This window comes from Propithecus coquereli, unplaced genomic scaffold (assembly GCF_000956105.1).
Source record: "Propithecus coquereli isolate 6110/MARCELLA unplaced genomic scaffold, Pcoq_1.0 Scaffold3, whole genome shotgun sequence".
In the NCBI taxonomy this organism is placed as follows: domain Eukaryota; kingdom Metazoa; phylum Chordata; class Mammalia; order Primates; family Indriidae; genus Propithecus; species Propithecus coquereli.
Window position 1 is genome coordinate 634,487 of NW_012148618.1, and position 22,496 is coordinate 656,982.

At 44.7% G+C, this 22,496-nt stretch overlaps 1 protein-coding gene across 3 annotated transcripts; it reads left to right on the forward strand.

The window, feature by feature from the left end:
• Positions 1 to 862: 862 nt before the first annotated feature.
• RBM23 (RNA binding motif protein 23) lies at positions 863 to 13,090 on the forward strand. Of its 3 annotated transcripts, XM_012649326.1 has the most exons (14): positions 863 to 1,049; positions 5,105 to 5,180; positions 5,737 to 5,858; positions 6,352 to 6,399; positions 7,787 to 7,960; positions 8,460 to 8,513; positions 8,663 to 8,780; positions 8,873 to 9,025; positions 9,118 to 9,255; positions 10,009 to 10,074; positions 11,484 to 11,679; positions 11,769 to 11,882; positions 11,976 to 12,060; positions 12,144 to 13,090. In XM_012649326.1, exons 2-14 carry the CDS (start codon positions 5,115 to 5,117, stop codon positions 12,145 to 12,147), a joined length of 1,338 nt encoding a protein of 445 aa, XP_012504780.1. In that variant the 5' UTR covers positions 863 to 1,049; positions 5,105 to 5,114; the 3' UTR covers positions 12,148 to 13,090. The 3 variants fall into 3 exon arrangements, with proteins under 3 accessions (XP_012504780.1, XP_012504782.1, XP_012504783.1); XM_012649328.1 differs by lacking the exon at positions 12,144 to 13,090 and having other exon boundaries at positions 11,976 to 12,064; XM_012649329.1 differs by lacking the exons at positions 863 to 1,049; positions 5,105 to 5,180 and adding an exon at positions 6,043 to 6,188 and having other exon boundaries at positions 5,815 to 5,858.
• The last annotated feature ends 9,406 nt before the right edge of the window (positions 13,091 to 22,496 follow it).

Sequence of the window (22,496 nt, forward strand, 5' to 3'; positions counted from 1 at the left end):
CCTTCATTTTTATTTATTTAAAGATGAGGTCTTGCTCTGTTGCCCAGGCTGGAATGCAATGGCACAATCATAGCTCACAGCAGCCTAGAACTCCCAGCCTCAAAGCAATCCTCCTGACTTTGCTTCCCAAAGTGGTAGAATTAGACTTGAGCCACCGTGCAGGGCCTCCCTTTCTGGTCAGAGGGCTCGGTGTACTGCTGCACCCAAAGAGTAACCTGAGAAGGTTACTGTTACCTGAGATTACCTGTTTGAAGTTTACTTTTGCTGTGGGAGGTGTGTGGGACGCTGATTGGAACCGAACGTATGTGCCTTGTGGGACCAGGTGATGACGATGAGGCAGAGAGTGGAAGAAGACAAATCTGTGGCGAGACTTGGGTTTCCCAGGTTGGAAGGGTTGTGTAGGCAGCCCACCTAGAATGGAGATGTAGAGTTCGCAGGCATCTCGGACGTGAAGGAAACGCAACCGCTCTCCATAAAACCGTCCCGAGGAAGAACGACAGGACCACTTCACATCAGAATACAGACGGCCAAGGACGTCTATCATACCTCCGGGTTGGCTCCGCCCCTCGGCTTGGCCTAGTATACGCGAGACCCGGGAGTAGGGACCAAGGCTCCCTTACTCCCGTTCTCCGGTTTTCCCCCGCCCTACGTAAGTCATTTATCCAATGAGAGATTGATGGGCGGCTACCGAAGGACGCTTCCGCTTTCTTTGGGCGGTTAGCCAATCAATGGGAACTTGGTGGTTGCTAAGAGACATTTGAGTTTGCTCCACCCATGTTCAGGACTTTAGCCTATGAGAACCTGTACTTTGGACTGTTGCCGCGAAACCAGTGAAGTTACTTCCACAGCCTAGTGTTCCGGCGCATGCGCAGATTGGGGAAGCTTCTGGAAGACGGAGGGGCTGCCGCCATTTTGCGGGAAGAGGAGCCGCTCTGGCTGCAGTGCCGCTTTTCCTGCGGAAACTCTAGGAAATAGCTGAGCTTCGCGCCCCACAACACATCCAAAGGAACGGAGAAAACCGGGACCCCCCCTGTGGGGACCCGGAACTGGTGAGAAGCCCCGAAATCCCGTTCCCTTCGCGACGTCACTTATGCGTGACGTTGGGCGCCTCCCCTGACGTCACAGGCAGAAAATGGCGTCATGAGCAGAATTAGGCAAACTTAAAATTTTAAAAAATCTTGTTTGCTTTATTTTGATCTGGAAGTGTTTGCTACCTAACGGTAGCCTACTGGAAGGACTTTAGAGGTGGGTCCCCTCGTACCTATGTCCTATACCGATAAAGATGCGATTTCAAGGATCCCAGTGACTTTGACCTCTTTCCAGGTCCCTGCAGCCATGACACTTAGGGTCGCCCATCCCTGGGAGGGAGCATCGACCCTCCGCAGCCTTAGAGGACATACATGATCAGTTTTCAGCCACTTGTGCCACCACTCAGAGAGAGATAAGGGGATTGAGATTTCTTCCTCAGTCCCCAGTTTCTTGACGACTCATGTTCATCGTGTTGGCCTATATGGGCTTTTTCTTCTGAACTCTTTTTACTGTACATTCCGTAGGGGTATGGTGAAGCCACATGTGAGGAGTAAGCACTGGGACGGTGGCTCTCGCAAAGATGGTGCCAGTCGGTTACTATGGGACCATTTTATAAAGCGTAGCCTTGGTTTCTTACACAAGATGGGGAGGACGGTCCTTCAAGTAATGTTTTTATCTTTCTCATTGTTCCCGTCCTTAATTAAGCTGCTTTCAGTTTGGAGGTGTTTGTGCCCAGCTCAGTGACCAGACCCAGGAGATGGCGCTACCATCACCCCTGGGACTCCAGCGCTTGGTGAATTCTTGAACTGAACTGACAGTGGTTCTTCACTCTTCTCTGCCCCGTCAGTAGTGGGGTCTAGTTTGCCTGCTGGCTTGGGTCTTGACTGTGCTATGCCAATGTCCAGGCACTGCCATGATTGTGGGTCTTTAATGCAGCTTTTGGGGTAGGGTGGAAGAAAACACTATAGTCTATATATGGATGGAATTGAATGCACCTTGACCTGTAAGTTAGGACACAGCGAATTTGAAAACTAATAACCTGAAAATGCTGACACGTTATTGCTTTAGGACATTTGGAAAAACACTAAACCCAGTGAGACTGCAAGTTTCAAAATCGTGTGTTATTATCTAGACGTTGCCATAAACGATTATATAGTAAAAAGTAATTAAAAAATTTAAAAAAAACGTATGAATTACAAAACAAAGACAAAAATCGTGTTATGTTCTATATCTGTGTGTAAATAGGTTCATTCGTTTCTCAGTGAAAACTTGATTCATAGAGTTCATTTGTAGAAGCTTGTCAACTTAAATAAAAGTTTTTGTGCATGTGTTAAGTTACCCCTATCCTGTGCTAGCACTCAGCAATGAGCAATTTTTAAAATCAGATGCATTTCATTTGGAGAGAGAAAAAGGCAGATTCTAAAAAATAAAAAGTTTGTAACACTTAGAAAATTTGTATAGACTTGGCGGCCAAAATGACTGAAAGGAACAGCTTGAGGATCAAAGACTTTTATTTTTAGAACTATTTTTCCACAGTGGACCAGGTAGTATATATTACTAGTCTGGTTCCTGATACCTTTATGTGTATACTGTACATGGCACAGATACAGAAGCCTCACGATAAGGTGTGGTTAATGGGACTGATTTTTCTGATAAACCTAGTAGAATATTTAAAAGTAGACATCTTGATATTGTGTGTCCTTTTTTTTTTTTTTTAAGTTCCTTTAAGTTTAAGTTATAAACCATATGAGAGAGGTAACCTGGTAATAACGGATAGAACATTAGACTTGGAGTGAGAAGACTTTTCTGATCAAGAATTGGCTCCTTCATTTGAGCTATATGACTTTGGGGTAGTTCACAAAACCTCAGTTTTTAAGATCTATGAATGAATCAGGTATCTGCCTGCAGTATATGTTACCTTTGATTGCTAAATAAATATAAGGTGTTATTATTATAAAAAACTGAGTTCACTGGTTTTTAGATACGCCTATTTGATTTTTGTTTGATTCCCATTTTAAGCCTTAAATTTGGCTCCAAGTCATTTTCTTTTCTTTTTTTTTTTTTTGAGACTCAGTTTCACTCTGTCACCCGGACTAGAGTGCTGTGGCATAAGCCTAGCTCATAGCAACCTCCAACTCCTGGGTTCAAGTAATCCTCCTGCCTCAGCCTCCCGAGTAGCTGGGACTACAGGCATGCGCCACCATGCCCGGCTAATTTTTTTTGTTGTATACATTTTTAGTTGTCCAGCTAATTTCTTTCTATCTTTAGTAGAGACGGGGTCTCACTCTTGCCCAGACTGGTCTCGAACTCTTGACCTCGAGCGATCCTCCTTCCATGGCCTCCCAGAGTGCTAGGATTACAGGCATGAGCCACCACGCCCGGCCTTCCAAGTCGTTTTTCTAAGAATTTTGTCTCTGTAACATGCTTGGCACAGTGCCTAGCAATTGTAGGTACCATAAATGATAAATGTCATTGTTACGCTTATTAAATCATCAAAATAAGGTATGGATCTGAGGACAACCAGGGCAGCATTGTTGGATGGTACATTAGCTGCTTTAAAGAGGACAAAGCTCTTGCGGATATGGAAAGTCTGATTATGATAGCCTCCTTGCATAGAAATTCTTCAGGTTATTTTTTTTTACATCATTGAGGTACACATAATTGGCATACAATAAAACTATATAACATTAAACTGTACAGTTTGATGGGTTTTGATATATGTAAACACCCACAAAACCATCGCTCCCAAAGGTTTTCTTGTGGCTTTTTTTTTTTTTTTTGAGACAGAGTCTCACTCTGTTGCCCGGGCTAGAGTGCCATGGCGTCAGCCTAGCTCACAGCAACCTCAAACTCCTGGGCTCAAGGGATCCTTCTGCCTCAGCCTCCCGAGTAGCTGGGACTACAGGCATGCGCTACCATGCCCAGCTAATTTTTTCTGTATATTTTTTTAGTTGTCCGATTAATTTCTTTCTATTTTTAGTAGAGATGGGGTCTCGCTCTTGCTCAGGCTGGTTTCAAACTCCTGAGCTCAAACAATCCGCCCACCTCGGCCTCCCAGAGTGCTAGGGGTGCTAGGATTACAGGCTTGAGCCACTGCGCCCGGCCTCTTGTGGCCTTTTTTAAATCCTTTCCTCCCATCCCCTTCCCCCTCACTCCTATCTCTAGGCAATCACTGATCTCCTTTCTCTGAGTATAGGTTAGTTTGCATTTTCTAGAATTTATATAAATGGAATTTTTCAGTGTGTACTCTTTTTTGGTCTGGTTTCTTTTACTTAGCATAATTTGTGAGATTCATCCATGTTATGTGTGTTGATAATTCCAGGCCGATAATCTGAATAATTTATCCTGTTGATTTTGTTCAATATCTTTTTTTCTTATTTGGCAGACTTGTGGTGTAGGGAAAGACAGTTGCTAGATGTGAAACCTTGGAGGAGGCAAGAAGTTTTACCCTACCTGCTAGACAGAAAGTTTTCAAAATGGGATTGGTCAAGCCTATCTTAATCATAATTTCTGAGTTACCTAAATTCTAATTGGTATTAGACAGAAAATTAGTGATGAGACCCTAATTATTGGTATTTGGGGTATGTGGGAGGAAGAACTTAGCTTAGGGTGAATCTGCATTTTGGTGTGTTTTGTCTCTTGTCTGAGTTAGTCTTGCATCTTTACCTTTTTATTGGAAACCTATTTTTATGCTTTAAGTTTAAACCAGTTATTTATTCCAAATTTTGAACAATAGAATGGAGGCCTGGTGTACATTGTAAAGCGAATAGTAATTTTGAGTACCAGCATTTTCTTTCCATAGCACAGGGTCCGTATTGTATTTTGTCTCTTCCTAGGTATTCAGTTTTCTCTTAGATCCATGACCATTTCTAAGCCATAAAACAGAACTAGTTCCGATCTATAAGGTATCAAAATAAACCTAGGGTAAGTGATAGCTCATAAGATCCCTTTGGAGGTCAAGAAACAGAACTGTATGTCCTGAAGTCTGTTTCTTGGAGGGGGTAGGAAATGTGTGGTGCTGGAAGGGGAAGAAAAATATAAATCATGTTCTTACATATTGATACCCTCTCCTCAGATCTGACACGATGGCATCTGATGACTTTGATATAGTGATTGAGGCCATGCTGGAAGCTCCCTATAAAAAGGAAGAGGTAATATTTCCCACCTCACTCCTGGAGTTGGGCTAATAAGAAAGAGTAGTTGTGGCTCTTCAGTTTCAACATTTTGTGAATCCTTTTCCTTTGCTTGTTTATTATGTACTGTGACTAATCATAAAAGGCATAGTCTTAGTAAACTTTGCTGGAGACTATATTCAAGGGCCATACTTTTGGAGAGGTCCTCGAAAACGAGGAGTTGGCACATAACGTAGCGTTGGAAACGTATACTTTGCTCATAACTCTCAGTGACGCAGTAGATCAGTGTACCTCAGACCTAGCACCAATTTCTCACTCTCCTGGAAAATAAATGTCAACGGACCAGATGTTGGGTAGCTGAAGTTTGACATCAAAATCTGCCATTCTGATCTCTTCCTTTGGGTAGTTTCCTTGCTTCCTTTCTTCTCTTTGTTAGGAGACCCAGCTGCTCAAAAATTGGCTAGATAATCAAGAGCTTTGATTTCTTCTTTGTCCACCTTTGTTCTTTTTGCCCAATGGAATCTGTCTGTCTGCCATCTTGTACCTTATGACATTTTCCTGGTGAATTCCTCAGGATGAGCAGCAAAGGAAAGAGGTTAAAAAGGACTGTCCCAGCAATACCACCAACAGCACCAGCAGCACCGGCAACAGTGGCAGTGCTACCAGTGTGAGCAGCACCACTGGGGAGACAAGCAAGTGAGTGTTGGATGAAGAAATAGGTTGGCAACTTGGGGAAGGGAAATAACTGCATCCATTGGAGAAACAACCAGAAGGAGGAGGCGGGGGTTCTCTTAAGACTGCTGACTTTTAGTAATGGCTCCACTGGGTCATGAGAATAATGGTGGCTTGGTTTAATGATCTTTAGTCTTCACTTTTCCAGTGTAGATTTGTGGATCAGTCCTAGCATCGATACATTTCATTTGAATAAAATAGCAAGAGGACCTCTGATTTGGAAACACCAGCTTTTGCTTGGCTTTAGGGGGAAAAATGGCCACTTCAGATGCCTGACAGCATTCAGGGCTCTGTGTAAGTTGGTATTGTGCAATTGCTATGAACTACTGCCAGACCTTCTTCTGGGCTTCAATCTTTTTGATGCTTTTGGTTTTACCCTGGTCTTACTGTCATTCCTTTTCCTTGGCAGAGACAATGAAACCTTTTCAGTAGTAAGAATTTACACTGTCTTTCACAGGAAGAAGAGGAGTCGGAGCCATAGTAGAAGCAGGGATAGAAAGCGCAGGTTAGTAATTCTGGAGGCTTTTGGGTTTGGGGAATTTTTATAAATTGAAAGATACTAGGGAATGCTATACATTAAAGCCAAAATAGATTTGTTTGCTTTTTTTTTGAGACAGAGTCTCACTCTGTTGCCGCGGCTAGAGTGCCGTGGCGTCATCCTAGCTCACAGCAACCTCAAACTCCTGGGCTCAAGCAAGCCTTCTGCCTCAGCCTCCCGAGTAGCTGGGACTACAGGCATGCGCCACCATGCCCGGCTAATTTTTTCTATATGTTTTTAGTTGTCCTATTAATTTCTTTCTATTTGTAGTAGAGACGGGGTCTCGCTCTTGCTCAGGCTGGTCTTGAACTCCTGAGCTCAAACAATCCGCCCGCCTCGGCTTCCCAGAGTGCTAGGATTACAGGCGTGAGCCACCGCGCCCGGCCTGTTTTTTTCTATTTTTAAAATTTTTTTTATTTTTTACTTTTTAAACTTTTTTGTTGAAAACTAATACATAAACACATTAGCCTAGGCTTACACAACATGTTTCACTTCCACAGCTTGTCCACTGGAAGGTCCTCAGGGGCAATAAATAATACTTATGTGTCCTCTCCTATGGTAACAGTGCCTTCTGAAATACCTCCTGAAGGACCTACTTAAAGCTGTTTTAAAGTTAACTTTTCTTTATAAGTAGAGGCATACACTCTAAAATGACAGTAAAAAAGTACAGCGTAGTAAATACATAAACTAGTAACATACTCATTTATTATCATTATAAACTATGTACTGTACATAATTGTTTTTATTTTAAAAGAATTTTTTATTGATGCATAATAGATGTATATAGTTTCTGGGTACGTGTGACAATTTAATACAGTCATAATTTGTAAATTTCAACTCAGCATAGTTGGGATATTCATCATTTTAAATATTTGTCTTTATGTTAGAAACATTTGAATTATTCTCTTCTAGCTATTTTGAAATGTATGATAGGTCATTGTAAATTATCGTCACCCTATTGATCTAGTGAATGCTAGGTTTTACTTCTTTTCTCAAACCATACATTTATGTTTTAGAAAAGCCTTTAATCGGCTTTTCGTCTCCTGTCCCCTTTCTCTTAACCTTGCCAGCCTCTGGTAACCACCAGTCTATTCTCTGTCTTCATGAGATCCATTTGTACATAATTGTATGTGCCATGCTTTTATAAGACTGGCAGCACCGTAGGTTTGTTTACACCAGCATTGCCGCAAACACACGAGTAACGTGTTATACTACGTCAAAGACAGCTATGACATCACTAGGCGATAGGAATTTTTCACCTCCATTATAATCTTACGGGACCACCGTCATATATAAAGTTGTTCGTTGACCAAAATGTTACGCGATGCATGATAGTAGTTGTTTCCATCTGTAGTCGTAGTCGAGACCGGGATCGGCATAGACGAAGAAACAGTCGGAGCAGAAGTCGGGATCGTCAGCGTCGTCACCGCAGCCGTAGCTGGGATCGTCGGCATACTAGTGAGTCACGAAGTCGGGACCGGCGTCGTGAGGAACGTGTGCGCTACAAGAGTCCTCCACTTGCCCCTGGGTGAATATCAGTTTTGCTGATAAAATCACCTTCATATTGTAATCTGGGTAAAATAACAAGTGCATTATGGATCCTGCCTGAGGGTGCTTATAACCTGTTGTGATAGGCAGGATACTTGGTCCCTGAAGGTATGGTATTAATTCACTTGTGGCCAGGCATGGTGGCTAACACTTATAATCCCAGCACTTTTGGGAGGCTCACTTGAGGTCAGGAGCTTGAGACCAGCCTGGGCAACGTAGTAAGATGCCCCCCTCACCCAGTCTCTACAAAAAATTTTTAAAAAAGAAAATAATTCATGTGTGATAGGAATCAATTTTGAACATCAGATTTGGAGGGAGCAAAAACCTAAACTATAGCATTCCACCCTTGGCCCTCCAAATCTCAAAAAAAAAAGTTTGCTGTGAGATGAAGTGCTAGAATCTGGTTTTCTCATGATGGAAGACCCGGTATTGGACCATTGTGAATAAGGTTTCACCTTTTATGTTTCTCTATTCCTTAGGCGGATATATGGACATAGTAAGAGTCCTCATTTCAGAGAGAAGAGCCCAGTCAGGTGAGTTGATAACAAGCACTGTTTTTGGGGATTATGAGGGATTAATAAAAGGTTGTTTGAGCCAAATTAAAGGACTGCATAGTACTTCAGGGTTGAAGAACAAAGACCAAATATTGGGAGAGATGGTCTCAACACATTTTACTCTTTAGGGAGCCAATTGATAATCTGAGTCCTGAGGAGCGTGATGCTCGCACAGTTTTCTGTATGCAGTTAGCTGCCCGCATTCGGCCTCGAGACCTGGAGGACTTTTTCTCTGCTGTTGGCAAGGTAACCCTCCCACCTAGTTTTCTTCTGAGTAGGCTATCTTCTGTCTATCTCCTTTTATGCCCAACTCAGAATTTCCTTTGTGCCCTGGATAGGTTCGTGATGTGCGTATTATCTCAGATCGGAACTCCCGTCGTTCTAAGGGCATTGCCTATGTGGAATTCTGTGAAATCCAGTCTGTGCCACTGGCCATTGGGCTGACTGGACAACGGCTGCTGGGAGTGCCTATCATTGTACAGGCTTCACAGGTGAGCAAGCCAAGAGACTGACATATTAATAATACAAGACTGTAAGGAAAGAGGGAGCGTAGGACATGACCTATCATTTTCTGTTTCCTCAGGCTGAGAAAAACCGACTGGCCGCCATGGCCAACAATCTGCAAAAGGGCAGTGGTGGACCAATGCGCCTCTATGTGGGTTCCCTGCACTTCAATATCACCGAGGACATGCTCCGGGGCATCTTTGAGCCCTTTGGCAAAGTGAGTAGAAGTGAGGGAAACCTCTAAAGGGGTCCCAGTTGCCTAGGGAATTGGAAAAAGTGGGGAGTGTGAGTGTACCTCTCTGTTTTGCCTGGCCATGGTAAACCCACTGCATACATCATAACGGGCATATGGGTCCATGCTGTGAAAGTTTGCCTCCGTCTTTGCTCGTGCTGCTCAGTAGACAAGTCAGACACAGTGAAATCAAATAATAGAGTCCAGATTAAGTAAGATTAGTCAGAAATAGTGTTTTTAAGAAAGAGGACCTTTGTCTCTTTTTAAAAGATTTGAAGAGATGTAATTTGTTGGCTAGAAAGTTAAAAGTATTTAAGACAATCTGGGTAGGAAAGATCAAAAGTGTGGGCTAAGGCCGGGCGCGGTGGCTCACGCCTGTAATCCTAGCTCTCTGGGAGGCTGAGGCGGGAGGATTGTTTGAGCTCAGGCGTTCGAAACCAGCCTGAGCAAGAGCGAGACCCCTGTCTCTACTAAAATTAGAAAGAAATTAATTGGACAACTAAAAATATATAGAAAAAATTAGCCGGGCATGGTGGCGCATGCCTGTAGTCCCAGCTACTCGGGAGGCTGAGGCAGGAGGATCGCTTGAGCCCAGGAGTTTGAGGTTGCTGTGAGCTAGGATGACACCACGGCACTCTAGCCCGGGCAACACAGTGAGACTCTGTCTCAAAAAAAAAAAAAAAAAAAAAAAGTGTGGGCTGGTCAAAAGATTATTAATAATTTTTTTCTTTTCTACAGATTGATAATATTGTTCTGATGAAGGACTCAGATACAGGCCGCTCTAAAGGTTATGGTTTCATTACAGTGAGTCACTGGTCTTTTAGTTTTTGAATTTTACTTTGGGTTTATCCACTTGTCTGATTTTGCAGCTTAGCTTCATCCTCCTCCTTTAGAACTGTCTAAATGACTTATAACCCTTGGTGCCTGAAGCTTGGACTGGCCTTCTACCCCTTGAGATGAGTGCATTGCTTGAGATCTTGGCTTTGCTCCTACACTCTGTCAGTGGCCCTGGTATGGGGGTGTCCAGGAGTTCAACCAGCTTTCCTGGTGCTGCAGCTTGCTCTTTGGGTAATAGCAATGATTCCAGGCTGCAGCTAAAATGTTGGGGGCATGAGGGAGGTTAGGTATGGCCTTTTAAAGACATGTTCTATAGAATTGATGTATTTTCATGATAGGTGTTGGGAGTAGGAGTTTTACTTTCCTCTGGTGCTGCCCCATTTGAAGCAGTTTCTCCATTGAGAAGGATCTTTGTATTAATATACACTATGGGGAGAATAGTGAGGCCACCTAATAGTGGGCAAGTTTCACCTCTTCCTGACCCTCCAACAAAATTGTTTCTAATTCCTGTAACCGGTTCTTCTGGCCTCATGTGACTCCAGGCTGAGAACTGGCTGCCAGCCACAAAGTCTGATAGGAGCTGATATTTTCTGGGCTTAATCCAGGCAGCATACACCCACACGGTTGTCCACAGGGCAGAGGGGCAGTGGATTGTATTCTACCAGGGGAATTGCTCACCTCAGAAGTGTCCAGTAAAGGCAAGCCACATACACCACCTGCCTAGGAATTGTCAGTACCACGTGCCAGGCCCTAGGGCAGGTAATACTAGAGTAAACAAAGCCAACTGTGGTGTTGATGATTCTGTGGTGGCAAGTAACCTTTCTTAGCTTTCTGTGTGACTCAGATATGGAAAGGCTTCTGTGGGGCATTTTTGCTCTTGTTTTGCTACCTTTTAGGTCAACAGCCTTGACACTACCACAAACAGCAGACTGGGAATCCTGTTTATATCAGGGTGCTGCTGATGAAGGGGACTAGAGAGTAGAGGCCTTCTGGTCAGTAGGTCACTTAATCAGCAGCACTGGTGTGTATATGGGGGTGCGGGTGCTGTCTTGCTCTTAGCACTAGGGTGTGTCATATGCTCATTTATGAAACGTCTGTCAGGCTAGGTTCCCTACAGATAATAGGCTTCTACATTGTTAAGATTCTTAGTGGAGCTGGAAGATTGAAAAGTGACTGCCATTGAGTCAGTTGGAAAAGGTCTTTTTCAGAGAACCATTTTGAGGTGATGGGGATAGGTCACATTCCCTGGGAAAGAAAAGTTTGTACTGCAGTGAGCATGCAATTTTCTTGGGATAGCAGGACTAGGGATCGTTATTGGGGCTTTGAGAACATCTCTGTGGCCACAAGATGACTGACACGGCGTGGGTTTCTCATAGTTCTCTGACTCTGAGTGTGCCCGACGGGCCCTGGAACAATTGAATGGCTTTGAGCTTGCTGGTCGACCTATGAGGGTTGGCCAAGTAACTGAGCGGCTGGATGGTGGCACAGACATCACTTTTCCTGATGGGGACCAGGAGCTGGATCTGGGATCAGCAGGTGGACGTTTGCAGCTCATGGCCAAATTGGCAGAAGGTAGAGTATCTCCAAAGGGTGAAGAATGTGGTGTTGAATTTTAGATCAAGAATCAGGACTTGATATCCCACCTTTTTTTCTCCTTTCAGGTTCTGGAATCCAGCTACCAACTGCAGCTGCTGCTGCTGCTGCTGCTCAAGCTGCTGCCCTGCAACTAAATGGAGCAGTTCCCTTGGGGGCCCTAAACCCAGCAGCTCTGACTGGTAGACTTGGACTTGGGAAGGAGAGAAGGGTAGGGGCCTGGAAAGAATGAATGCTCTGTGCTTGCTCACTCACTCTGCCTTTCTTTGTTCTAGCTCTGAGTCCAGCCCTGAACCTTGCCTCCCAGGCAATCGCCTCTCAGTGCTTCCAGCTCTCCAGCCTCTTTACTCCTCCGACCATGTAAGTCTCAGGGCTTAGCTCATTTTAGTTTTTGGTTATTCTCTTTTCTTTGGCTCTTCATTTACCTCTTCTCCTTGCCACAGGTAAATCAGTGGCACAGTACACTGCTTCCCTGTGTGCATCTGGGTCCTGCCACTCCCTTCTCCACATCTACTCTTCCACGGCCCCATCTCTCCATTTTGTGGACCAAGCCATTCTGAGGGCATGGACATTAACTCTGAGGGAATTGGGGCCACCTTTAGATACCAAGAAGAGCTCTTGCCCATGGCCCCACTGGAAATGGACTCTGCTGAGCAAAGCCCCCAGTTGAAGAGAACAGAATCTACACCTACATTGAATACCTGTTTCTCCGTGTGTATCGTCTCTGAGATGACTTTCTTGCCCTTTCCAATCACCTTAGTGATTCCACAATTCCTCCCCCATTGGGAACGCCATAGGGCATTAACTGAAGGAACTAACCTCTCTCCTTTTTCTATACCTTTTACCCTAAAATCTATCAGGGACCTCAGAATCAAGAGGACTTTGGAGTTTGGAGGGTGGACCTTGAAGGTGCTAGCTTTCTGCTACAAGGGCCCTGGAAGATAGCATGGACATATGCATTGTGAAGCTTTCCTTAGACCACAGCTTGGTACAGCTTGAGGCCAGAAACTACTGTAGGCTCAGCATCTTGCTGGGAGGCATGGGAGTGATCTGTCCTGCCAGGCATTTTGGATGCCTTTAGGGGCTTTCAGAAGTTTAGTAAAAGGTAGGGTACCTTTCCAGTATCTTCCAACTTCCTTGTACTTCTTCCCAGTACAGGTATACTTCCTCCCGGGTTGTCCTCCCTTTGGCCCAGGGTGGAAGGATGGAGGGAGGCTGCTACTCTCTACCACTTCCTGTGTATCTCTACTGTGGCCTCAACCCTGGCAGTTAAAGCCGTTCCCATCCCTTACTTGGGCACATGTGAGCCCTTCTCACTGGATTTTATACCCTGTGTCTGTGTACATAAATATATATATATATATATACATAAACTTTGTACAAAAAGGAAGCCCCCTTGTGGTGGTGGCTGCTGCCCATAGGTGTGTGGTCTCTGTTGGTGTGTCTGTCTGATGTTAACTTCTCATGAGCCAAAACCATGATGGTTCTAGGAATATAAAACATTTGTAATACCATTGCGTTATTTTGTTTTATTTAACCTTTAGGGGAAAAATAGCACAAAAGGCTCACACTTGGGCAGGGTTCTTCATCTGTATGCATTATACTCTTGGTCCCTTGGTCTCCTTCTCCATCTGCCTTTATCTTAACTATCTCCATCCCTACCTGCCCACTGGACAGTCTTCCAGGCTCCTTCTCTGGGCCTAAGGACAGATCTTGTCTTTCCACCAGATGGCAGTGTGACGGTAGCACATTCTGTACTTTTTTGGGAGGGGGGGGCGTTGTTTTGTGATCTTAAGGAGCCTAAGTACCAGAGAAGCCTCCCGAACTTGCCATTCTTACCCTTTTGGCCTCCATATCTGCCTTTGACCTCTTAGTAGTAGTAATTTTAGTCCAGTATCCAAAGGGTTTTGGCATTGTATACCCGGGTTCTCTGGACCTAATGTCTCCTGTTGTTGCTCTGTCAGTTCCCTCAACCTTTGCTTTCTGTATGGCTCTGCCTGGGATAACAGGCTTGGGATGAGTGAATTCCAGGGAGCTGAGTATTCCAGGAATAGCTCTGTGAAAGGGTAGGTGCACCTCCCTTTGCCTGCTTTCTTAGCCTTTTGACAAGGAGTAGGGAAGAGCCTGGTCTACCAGCTTAGGGACCAACTGAAAGAAGAGGGCCTGAATTGGGGGCAGGGCTCTATGGGGCTCCTCCATTCTTTACTGATCTCTATGGCAACAGAATGCTAAGATTTTATTATACTAAAAATATGGATAATTGCTCTTAGGTTTTAATTTGTTAGCTCTCAGACTTCTAAGCAGGTGATGTTTGCCTTTGGGATTGCTTTTAACACTAAATCAGTAAGTACTTAAGGCCTGCTTATGTCATAAAAGACCACTGGGACTCTAGCTCCTTGTCTTAAGATCATTTTCTGCTCCTATAACAGAACACACAAACTGAGTAATTTATAAAGAAGTTTATTTCTCAGAGTTCTGAAGGCTGGGAAGTCCAAGAGCATGGCACCAGCATCTGGTAAGGATCATCCCATGGCAGAAAGGCAGAGAGTGGTAGCAAGGAAATAAGACAGAAAGGTACTAGGGGCTGAATTGACTTTTTTTTTTTTTTTTTAATTTCGGCATATTATGGGGGTACAGATGTTTAGGTTACATATGTTGCCCTTGCCCCCCCCTGCCCCCCACAAGTCTGAGCTTCAAGCGTGTCCATCCCCCGGATGGTGCACATTGCACTCTTTGTGTATGCATATACCCGTCCCCTCCTCCCCCCTCCCCCCCCAATTGACTTTGAAATAACTCTCTTGTTAAATAACCTGTAGTTGACATTAATCCATTTGTGAGGACTCTGCTTTCATGACCCAATCACCTCGTATTAGGTCCCACCCTCCAACACTGTTGCATTGGGAATTAAATTTCCAATACAGACTTTTGGGAGGCACATTCAAACCGTAGCATTCCTGATTCTTCCAGGCTTGCAGTCTCTTTTGCTGTTGCTGTTCTTTTCACTGTCACCCCCACCCCTTCTAGGTCCTAGCCTAGTTTGCTTTCTGGACCTGGGGGAAGGGAAGGAGAATGCACTATTTTTAGGTAGGAGCTGCTGGCTATGACCCAGTCCCCTATAGTTATTGATTTGCCTGTTAATGCATCTTGAGAAGCACAATGGGGGGTCCATTTTTGTTAGTCATCCTGAGGCCATGAACCAGACCTCTTCATGGCTGGTTTGGACTCCTCCAAATTATAAATACCCACAGACCTTGCCTCCCTGCCCTCCTCTGCCTGGTTTTCTTATGTTCTCATCCCTAGCTACTTTGGCCTTCCTGTACTTTGGTCCTTTCACCTTAATTCTTCCTTGTTGGTTCCTCACACAGCTTCTTGCTGGGAAGGAGACAATGGTGGAATTAAGGAAACGTCTAAGACAACTTTTGCTCTAGTCTTGCCCCATATAAGGTGATGGCATCTAATGAGTGACAGCTGATGTCATTGTGTGTAACTCAATGCCTTCTTGTTACTCATCCCTCCATAGGAGGTGGTTAGAGTAGAGAGAAGGGGGCAGTGAACAGCCTCTGGACCCATCCTAAAGTAAAAGAAACTTCCTTCAGCCTCTCCTACATTAGCATGGTAGCTAGGATTGGGTAGAGGTGAGACTGCGGCCCAGATCCTTTCCCAGCATGGTTAGAATTTTCCCACCAGTCCTCAATTCTAAATGGAATTTTCATGTGTGCCTGTAGTCCCAGCTACTTGGGAGGCTGAAGTGGAAGGATCGCTTGAGCCCAGGAGTCAAGGCTACAGTGAGCTATGATTGTTTCACTGCACAACAGCCTGGGTGACAGAGTGGGACCCAGTCTCTTAAAAAAATAAATAAATGGGATTTTCACCTGACTTTTTGGTTTATGGTCTGTGCTTCTGCCTTCCCTAAGGTGGTGGCATTTCCTCCCTTGTTCTTTAAACTGCTGTATTGTTGCCATAGGAATTTTGCCTATTCCTTCCTTAGACTCTCAACAACCCCCAGATATGAGTTACAAGTGGAAGTAGGGCCTTGACTTGTGAACCTTTAGTCCTGGTGTTTACAATGAAAGGAAATGAATCAAAAACTTGGGAGAAATTCTATCACAGTCCCTCTTTTCTCTGTAAAGGAAAGGGTATGTTGAGAATCAGGAAGTAATACTTGGACAGAGAAAAGAGGTTATCAGGGTTCTGAAATGCGAAGTGGTAGGAGGTGGCATAATGATAATTGTTAACATTTAGGCAAGATTCGTTATGGGTTAGGCATGATTCTAATCACTTTATGTGCATTAAATCATTTAATGCTCATAACTACCCTCTAAGGTAGATTGTTTCATCTTTACTTTATAAACAAGGAAACTTATACCCAAAGAGATTAACTGATTATCCCCATGATCACACAGCAAGTTGGGGATTCCAATCCTAAAAGTCTGGCTTCAGATCCCTTGAACTTCACCTTACCTTACCTGCCTCTTGGCACCACATGGAAGCCAAGGCCTTGGAGTCAGGAAGTATCACTTTTCCTATCTATACCCGTAGCTCTCAGTAGATCTTGAATTCTTCCACTTCATGTCTTTGCTCATCTTGTTCTCTCTTCCTTCCCCCTTCTGCTGGTCAAAATCCTTTAAAAGCTTGAGGCTTTCATAGTTGGAGTTAATTTCCCTTTTCAGTATTCTTTATCCTATTGTGGGTCTTATTCTGCCTCTATTTACAGTTCTTTGAAAATTCTATTACTAGATAGTTATAGCCTGATGAGGCCAGCTGTAGATGTCTTTTCATTATTGCTTTGCCTTGCACATATTAAATGTCTGTTGAATTGAATTCCCTCTCTGTGAAAGTCAGAGCCAGGTTGTCCAAAGGCTGTCCCTTCTAGCCTGCCTTTCTTAGCATCCTCATTCCTTCCTTCCTCACTCCTCCAGGAGAGAAGATGCAGCTTTACTCTTTTTGGTGTTACCATGGTAGCCTGTGATACTTTCTAAAGTGCTGCTTGCCATCCACCCGAGACTGATGTTCCCATGGCAACCAGGTGAATGCAATAGTCATGAGCTAGATGCAGGAAAGGAATTCTGATCTGAGAAGCTGATTGTCTGAATCTTCTAGCTTCAGATATCCTTTCCCCTCCGTCCCAACTTTTGTACTCTGTATCCAGAACTGGTTTACTCTCAAGGTGTGTGCTCTTGGTTGAAAGAGCTCTGTGAATGTGAAGTGGATCAACCAACTTAGATCATGTGGGAAGGTTGGGGCAAAGAAAGAGCTGAACAAAGATCACTTTAAAAAGTTAGATGACTTCTGTTAGATGGTCCAGATGATCTGCTCTCAAAAGCCCTTTAAGGAGTTGGCTGGAGTTACTGGAGAGCCATTAAGCACTTATTTTTGAAAACACTGGGTAGATGGATGAGATGCCTGAAGACTGGAAAGGATCCAGTCAGTGCTAGATTGTAGAAAGGGGAAACAATGACCTTGGAAATCAGAGACTTGTCAAACTTACCAATGTTCCAGAAAGGATGGGAGCTTCAATCCACCTTGAAGCATCAGGAAGCCTACTTGTTTTGAATGAGTGGTACAGAGAGTTAGCCTTCTCCTCTCAACTCCTGGGAACAAGCAAGCTAGGGGACCTTCACCCTGTAGCAGAATGGTGACACTCTGGAGCCACACTGCATGGTTCAGATCCCTCTTCTGTCATAAACTAGCTGAATAAGCTTGGGTAAGTTACTTTACTTCTCTAACTCACATTCCGCATCTGTAAAAAGGAAATGATAATAGTACCTAACTCATAGGGATAGTGAAATAAAATGAAATAAATGAAATAATAAGTGTGAAGGGCTTAGAACTTGTTAGTTACTGTCATCAACATTCCCACCTTATTTTCCTCCCCAACTTCAGAGGTTTTCAAGGGGAGAAGCAAGGGTGAGGCAATGGTGAAAATAAACCTTAATTGTTCCTGGGCTAAAGTCCCAGGCTCATGAGGTCCTGGGTCACATAAAACCAGCCCAGTTTTCAGGAAAACAAATCCCACTAGGCCAGTCTCTTTTTATGCCTGACGCTCTGTCCAAATACCCAGATTACAAACAGGTGGTTTTGAAAAATCAAGGTGAGTGCCCTACCATCCCACTCCCCAGGTACCTTCAAGGTACCTAGAACCCTTTGCTTTCCCTGGCCGGGAAAAATCCCAGAGTACTCTCTGTTACAGCCCTTTCCTTAGCATCCCTCCTAACCTCTCCTAGCCATTGCTACAGCACCTGCCTTTGTTAGTCTCCACAGTCTAGCCCTACACTGGCATTTCCTCCCTAAATAACTATTTTAAATCAGCACAGGTCCTCTGCTTAAAGACAAGTTATAATTTGAACCCAAAAAAGAAATGGAAAATTGTGTGATACAATACCACAGTTGCCAGTTGCCAATCTTCCCCCAAACCTCCCCCAAACAATAAAACGCAATGATGGGTTACCCGTCAGTCCTATGGGAGGCATATTGGATCTTGTGGATCACAACTTAGATTTGTATCTCCAGAGTGGTGCTGTGCTTTTAGAGTTTAGCAAGCTGTTTGGGTGCCTAAATAAGGGGCTAGGGCATAGGTTGAAAAACTACTGCCACTGTTCATCTGTATAACACTTGACAAATTACAAAGATCTTTGCCTTTTGCCCTTTATTTAGTCTTCATGACTATCCTACAATGTAGGTATTCTTATTATCTTCATCTTAGAGTTGAGATAGAATAGATGAGGTTCAGAAAAGCAGAGAGGTTAAGAGTGATTTCCTCCACAGACCCCACCCCCCCAACCAGGAAACACATCCTAAGTGCTAACTGAAAAGCTTCCAAGATGTCACTGAATTTCCACTCACATCTTGAGTTTACAAGGCCACCAAGCTGTGGAAGCTTGACATCAACATTCAAATAGATGAAAAGGGACCTTGAGAGAGCCACCAAGATGATAAAGGACTGAGAAGCAGGATGTTCTTGTTTGGTGTTTGGGCCCCTTGATAACTTAGCTGTACCATCCACCCAAATTTAACTGCCTTCTGGATAGGGAGGGTCTTTTCCTCACATCCTCACACAGCGGGCTGCCTACCATTTCGACTCTGCATTTGCCCGTAGTTACACCACAAGGAATGTTTTTCCTTCTTTCCCCCATCTACAGCCTACATAGACTTCAGGGCCCAGATTCTAAAATATGTCTTCCAAATTTATTGCTTCTTCCTTTCAGAATTCCTAGAGCATGTGATGTAGCCCCTAGTTAGATAGTCAGAATGTGGTATAGTTTTCTGCTATTCTGCCTGTTGTAGCACTGTCACCACTTTGTCATGTCTCCCCAGCTTAACTGTAAGCTATTTGAGGGGCAGGGGTATATGTATTTGTTTTCCCCACAGGGTCCAGATGTTTGGCATATTGTAGATGTTTAGTACTTGAGGGGAACAAAATGTCTTTAAGCATTTGTGGATGAAAGATTAAAATGTCCAGGAAAAATTTACTTAGATTAATGTAGATTGAAACTATGTTAGATAAGTAAAAAGGTGTGTGTGTGTGGCCTTCCTGGGTGTGAGGCTTTAACCCAGAGGACTTCCACTCAGGACTCTGGCAGCCTTTCAGAAGAGGAGAGCTGCTGCTCCAGTCTCTCTCTAGAGAGGGTTAGATGCAGCAGGACCTAAAGGCCAACCCAGCTGCTGGCAGAGGCCCAAAGAGGAGGATACCTTCCCAGATATAGGATTGCTCTTTCATCTGGCCCTCAGGGAGAGCACACAGTCTGTGCTCTGGGCCAGTGAGGGGCATTGTGGGCAAAGGGGAGTGAGGGTAGCAAGGGCTGGGCAAGGGCTGGGCAGGGGCTGGTAAGGGCTGATTAAATTTGTGAATCCTATCCCAAGGTAAAACTTCAGTCGTCAAGAGAGAGTAAGGACAGAGGGGACCTTACCTCAGGCCCCGGGGCCCTTTGCTGACCTCTCCCTCCAGCTCAGATCAACAGCTCCACTTTGCCTTGATTAGAGGGAGGGAGAAAGATGACCTGGCTCTCAGAGAAGACCGCACCTCTTCCAAGTCTGGCGGGAGCCTGGCTTCAGTTTCCCTCTGTTCTGAGTTCTTGCCTGTAGGCGTCTGGAGGGAACACACAGATGGGTCGTACTGATGGGACTGGCTGAGCTGGGGGAAGGGAGGTTTGTGGTGTGTGGCTCCCCTCATAGGGGAGGTCCTGCCGTCGTCATCTTCATTATATACATACTTTAAGCTTCTGCCAAGTGAAAGGCACTGGGCCTTTCTTGTTCCTCATCCTCTCTCTGTGGCCACATTTAACCATTGGTGATACTCTATTTCTATTAAATAGAAACCCTCCCTCCTCCCTGTAGTAGCCACAAAATGCTCCATCCTAGTTCTTCCACTACATCTTTGGTGGCTGCTTCTCCATCTTCATCTGTCTATCGCCAGGACTTTCCATGGTCCCTCTTCTTTCTTGGGAACCCTGATGTTTTGTTTTAAATTATTTAGTTTTTGAACAGATAATATATAACATAGTTAAAAATTCAAGATATAGAAAAAGGGTATACAATGAAAAGTAAACCTCCCACCCCTGTCTTCTACTCACCTAGTTCCCCTTCCCAGAGGCAACCAGTACCATCAATGGTATGTAATTTGTTGGGTCACAGATACTTTTATGAATCTGATTAAATTCGTGAATCCTATTCTCAGGCAAATGTGTGACTACAAACACATCAAACTGTATATACCATTTCACAAGAATCACAAACCCCTTCTGTGGTCTGGAGCTAAGGATCCCAGCCTGTACTGTACCCTCTCCCTTCGTGTAATTTATGGGTCCCATGCAAAATGAAACTGCAGGGCTCCTTGTTCAAAGAATTTCAAGACAGCCACAGCAGAGCGTTAGACTAAAGCATGGGGCCCTGTGTGACTGCAGGGGCTGGTAAGGGCATACAGATTCACAGGGACTCAAAAGATAGCTCATCCATAAAGCCAGCCCTGCATCTTATCCTTTCCCCTGGCTCTTTCACTACTATCTTCATGGCATTGTTTTCATATCTGTCTCTTACCACAACTTGTTCCCAATTTCAGACTCAGCTGTCCAGGGAGCTGCTGAAACTCTTCTGTATGGATGTTCTTTTAGTGTCTCAAACTTGGTGTCTCCAAAATGGAGCTCACTTACCCATCTCCTCTGCCCTCTAATTCCTGGTTCCTCACCATCCTCCCTCTACCTGCAACTCTTCCATCTCTTTATACCCATCCACTTGGTGGCCAAGGCCCATGATTCCAACCCTCAAGTCCCTGCCTCCTCTCCTTTCCCACTGCCATCCCCTTAGGATAGTTTACCCTCCATATATACTGTTACTGGCCTCTAAACTCAGCTTCTCAGGCCTTGCCTCGGCTCCTCCAACCCATGCACATCTCTCCCAGCTTCCTATTCCCAAAGGACCATCCTAATTATGTCACTTCCACATGCAGAGACCTTCAGTGACTCTCACTGCCTACAGAATTGGGCTCAAACTTCTTTGCCTGGCATTTAAGGTCCTTTGCAGTGGAGCTCCAAACCCTCTTTTTCGTGCTCATCTCTTACCCCTCCTCTTCATGTCTCTGAGGTTTCAACCCAACTGTAGAACCATCTGGTCCCTTAATGGGCCCAATGTGTTTTCCTGCATTTTAAATTTTGAACTGCCTCTGTTCCTGGTTCCCAGAGTTTAGAACTTGCTTACTCCACTATAACCATGTAATTTCTCTGGACCTTTCACCATAGCCACTGCACATGGCCCTGCTCATTGGGTCCCTGTATCTCTTCTGCTGCCCCTCCTCCTCTTCCCCCCATCCTTACTGGAAGTGGAGCCTCAGATGCAAAGCTGGATAAAATCACCATTATCAAGCAGACGTGAGTGGAATCCCAGCACTGTTGCTTACTGGGTGACTTCAGGCAAATTACTTACACTGTGATTCTTCTACTGTAAAATAGTAACAGCTTATGTAGTCTTTAAAGAATTAACAGATAAAGTGTATAAAGCCCTAAAGATAGTGCCATTATTCATATTGTCATAACCACTCGTGCTGGGCTGGTCCCCCTTGAATCCTGCCCAGCTGCAAGGACTCGAGAGACATCTCATTCTGCTTTCCATCAAGTTCTGGAAGAATGTGTGGGGGAGGGTGGAGGCCTGGCCCTCAGGTGCTCAGGTAGCTGTACTGTATGTCTAGGGGTGATGGCAGCTGCTGCCTCTGCTCCCTTTGTTCAGGCTTATGGCTCAGGCAGCAGCAGGCGTGGGCGTCCCCAGAGGAGGCAGTGACAGCTTCAGTATTCACACGGGCTTTGCAGGTGACAGCTGGGGCTATGGGGCCCTGCCAGAGAAGACGCAGAGAGACCCCACCATGCCCCAGCTGATGTGCCTCCCTGGCGGATACAGGCCCCATCTTGAACCAGCCCAAGTCAAAGCTGAGTAGCTCTGGCAGCTAAATGTAGCTTCCAGCCTGTTTCTTGCAGGATAGGCTGGGTAAGATGGGGTGCAGAGTCTGAAGACTTGGTCCCACTGTGTCAGTAAGTTACAGATTACTTCTAGCAGGTTCCTGTTCCTCTCCAGACCTGTTTTCTCATCATCAAATGCACGAAGTGGACCTGATCATCTGTAAGGGCCAGTGGTCCTTTTACATGGACTACCTCAGGACCAAGTCAGTTCCAGAGCCTTAGACATTTAGGTTTCTAGCTCCTCAGGGCCTGAGTTTTCTCGTAACAGCAGTTTCCATCGACAGCCATCCCTTCCCCGGGGCTCAGAGAACAGTCAAAGTGAACAGATGCAGTAGAAAAATTCTTTATTGAAAA

Bases quoted from the DNA above. Each gene is read 5' to 3' on its own strand.
- RBM23 (XM_012649326.1), top strand. From the start codon at position 5,115: ATGGCATCTGATGACTTTGATATAGTGATTGAGGCCATGCTGGAAGCT. The intron at 8,781-8,872 runs GTAACCCTCCCA...TGCCCTGGATAG, and splicing joins TTTTCTCTGCTGTTGGCAAG to GTTCGTGATGTGCGTATTAT. The intron at 11,680-11,768 runs GTAGAGTATCTC...TTCTCCTTTCAG, and splicing joins CATGGCCAAATTGGCAGAAG to GTTCTGGAATCCAGCTACCA.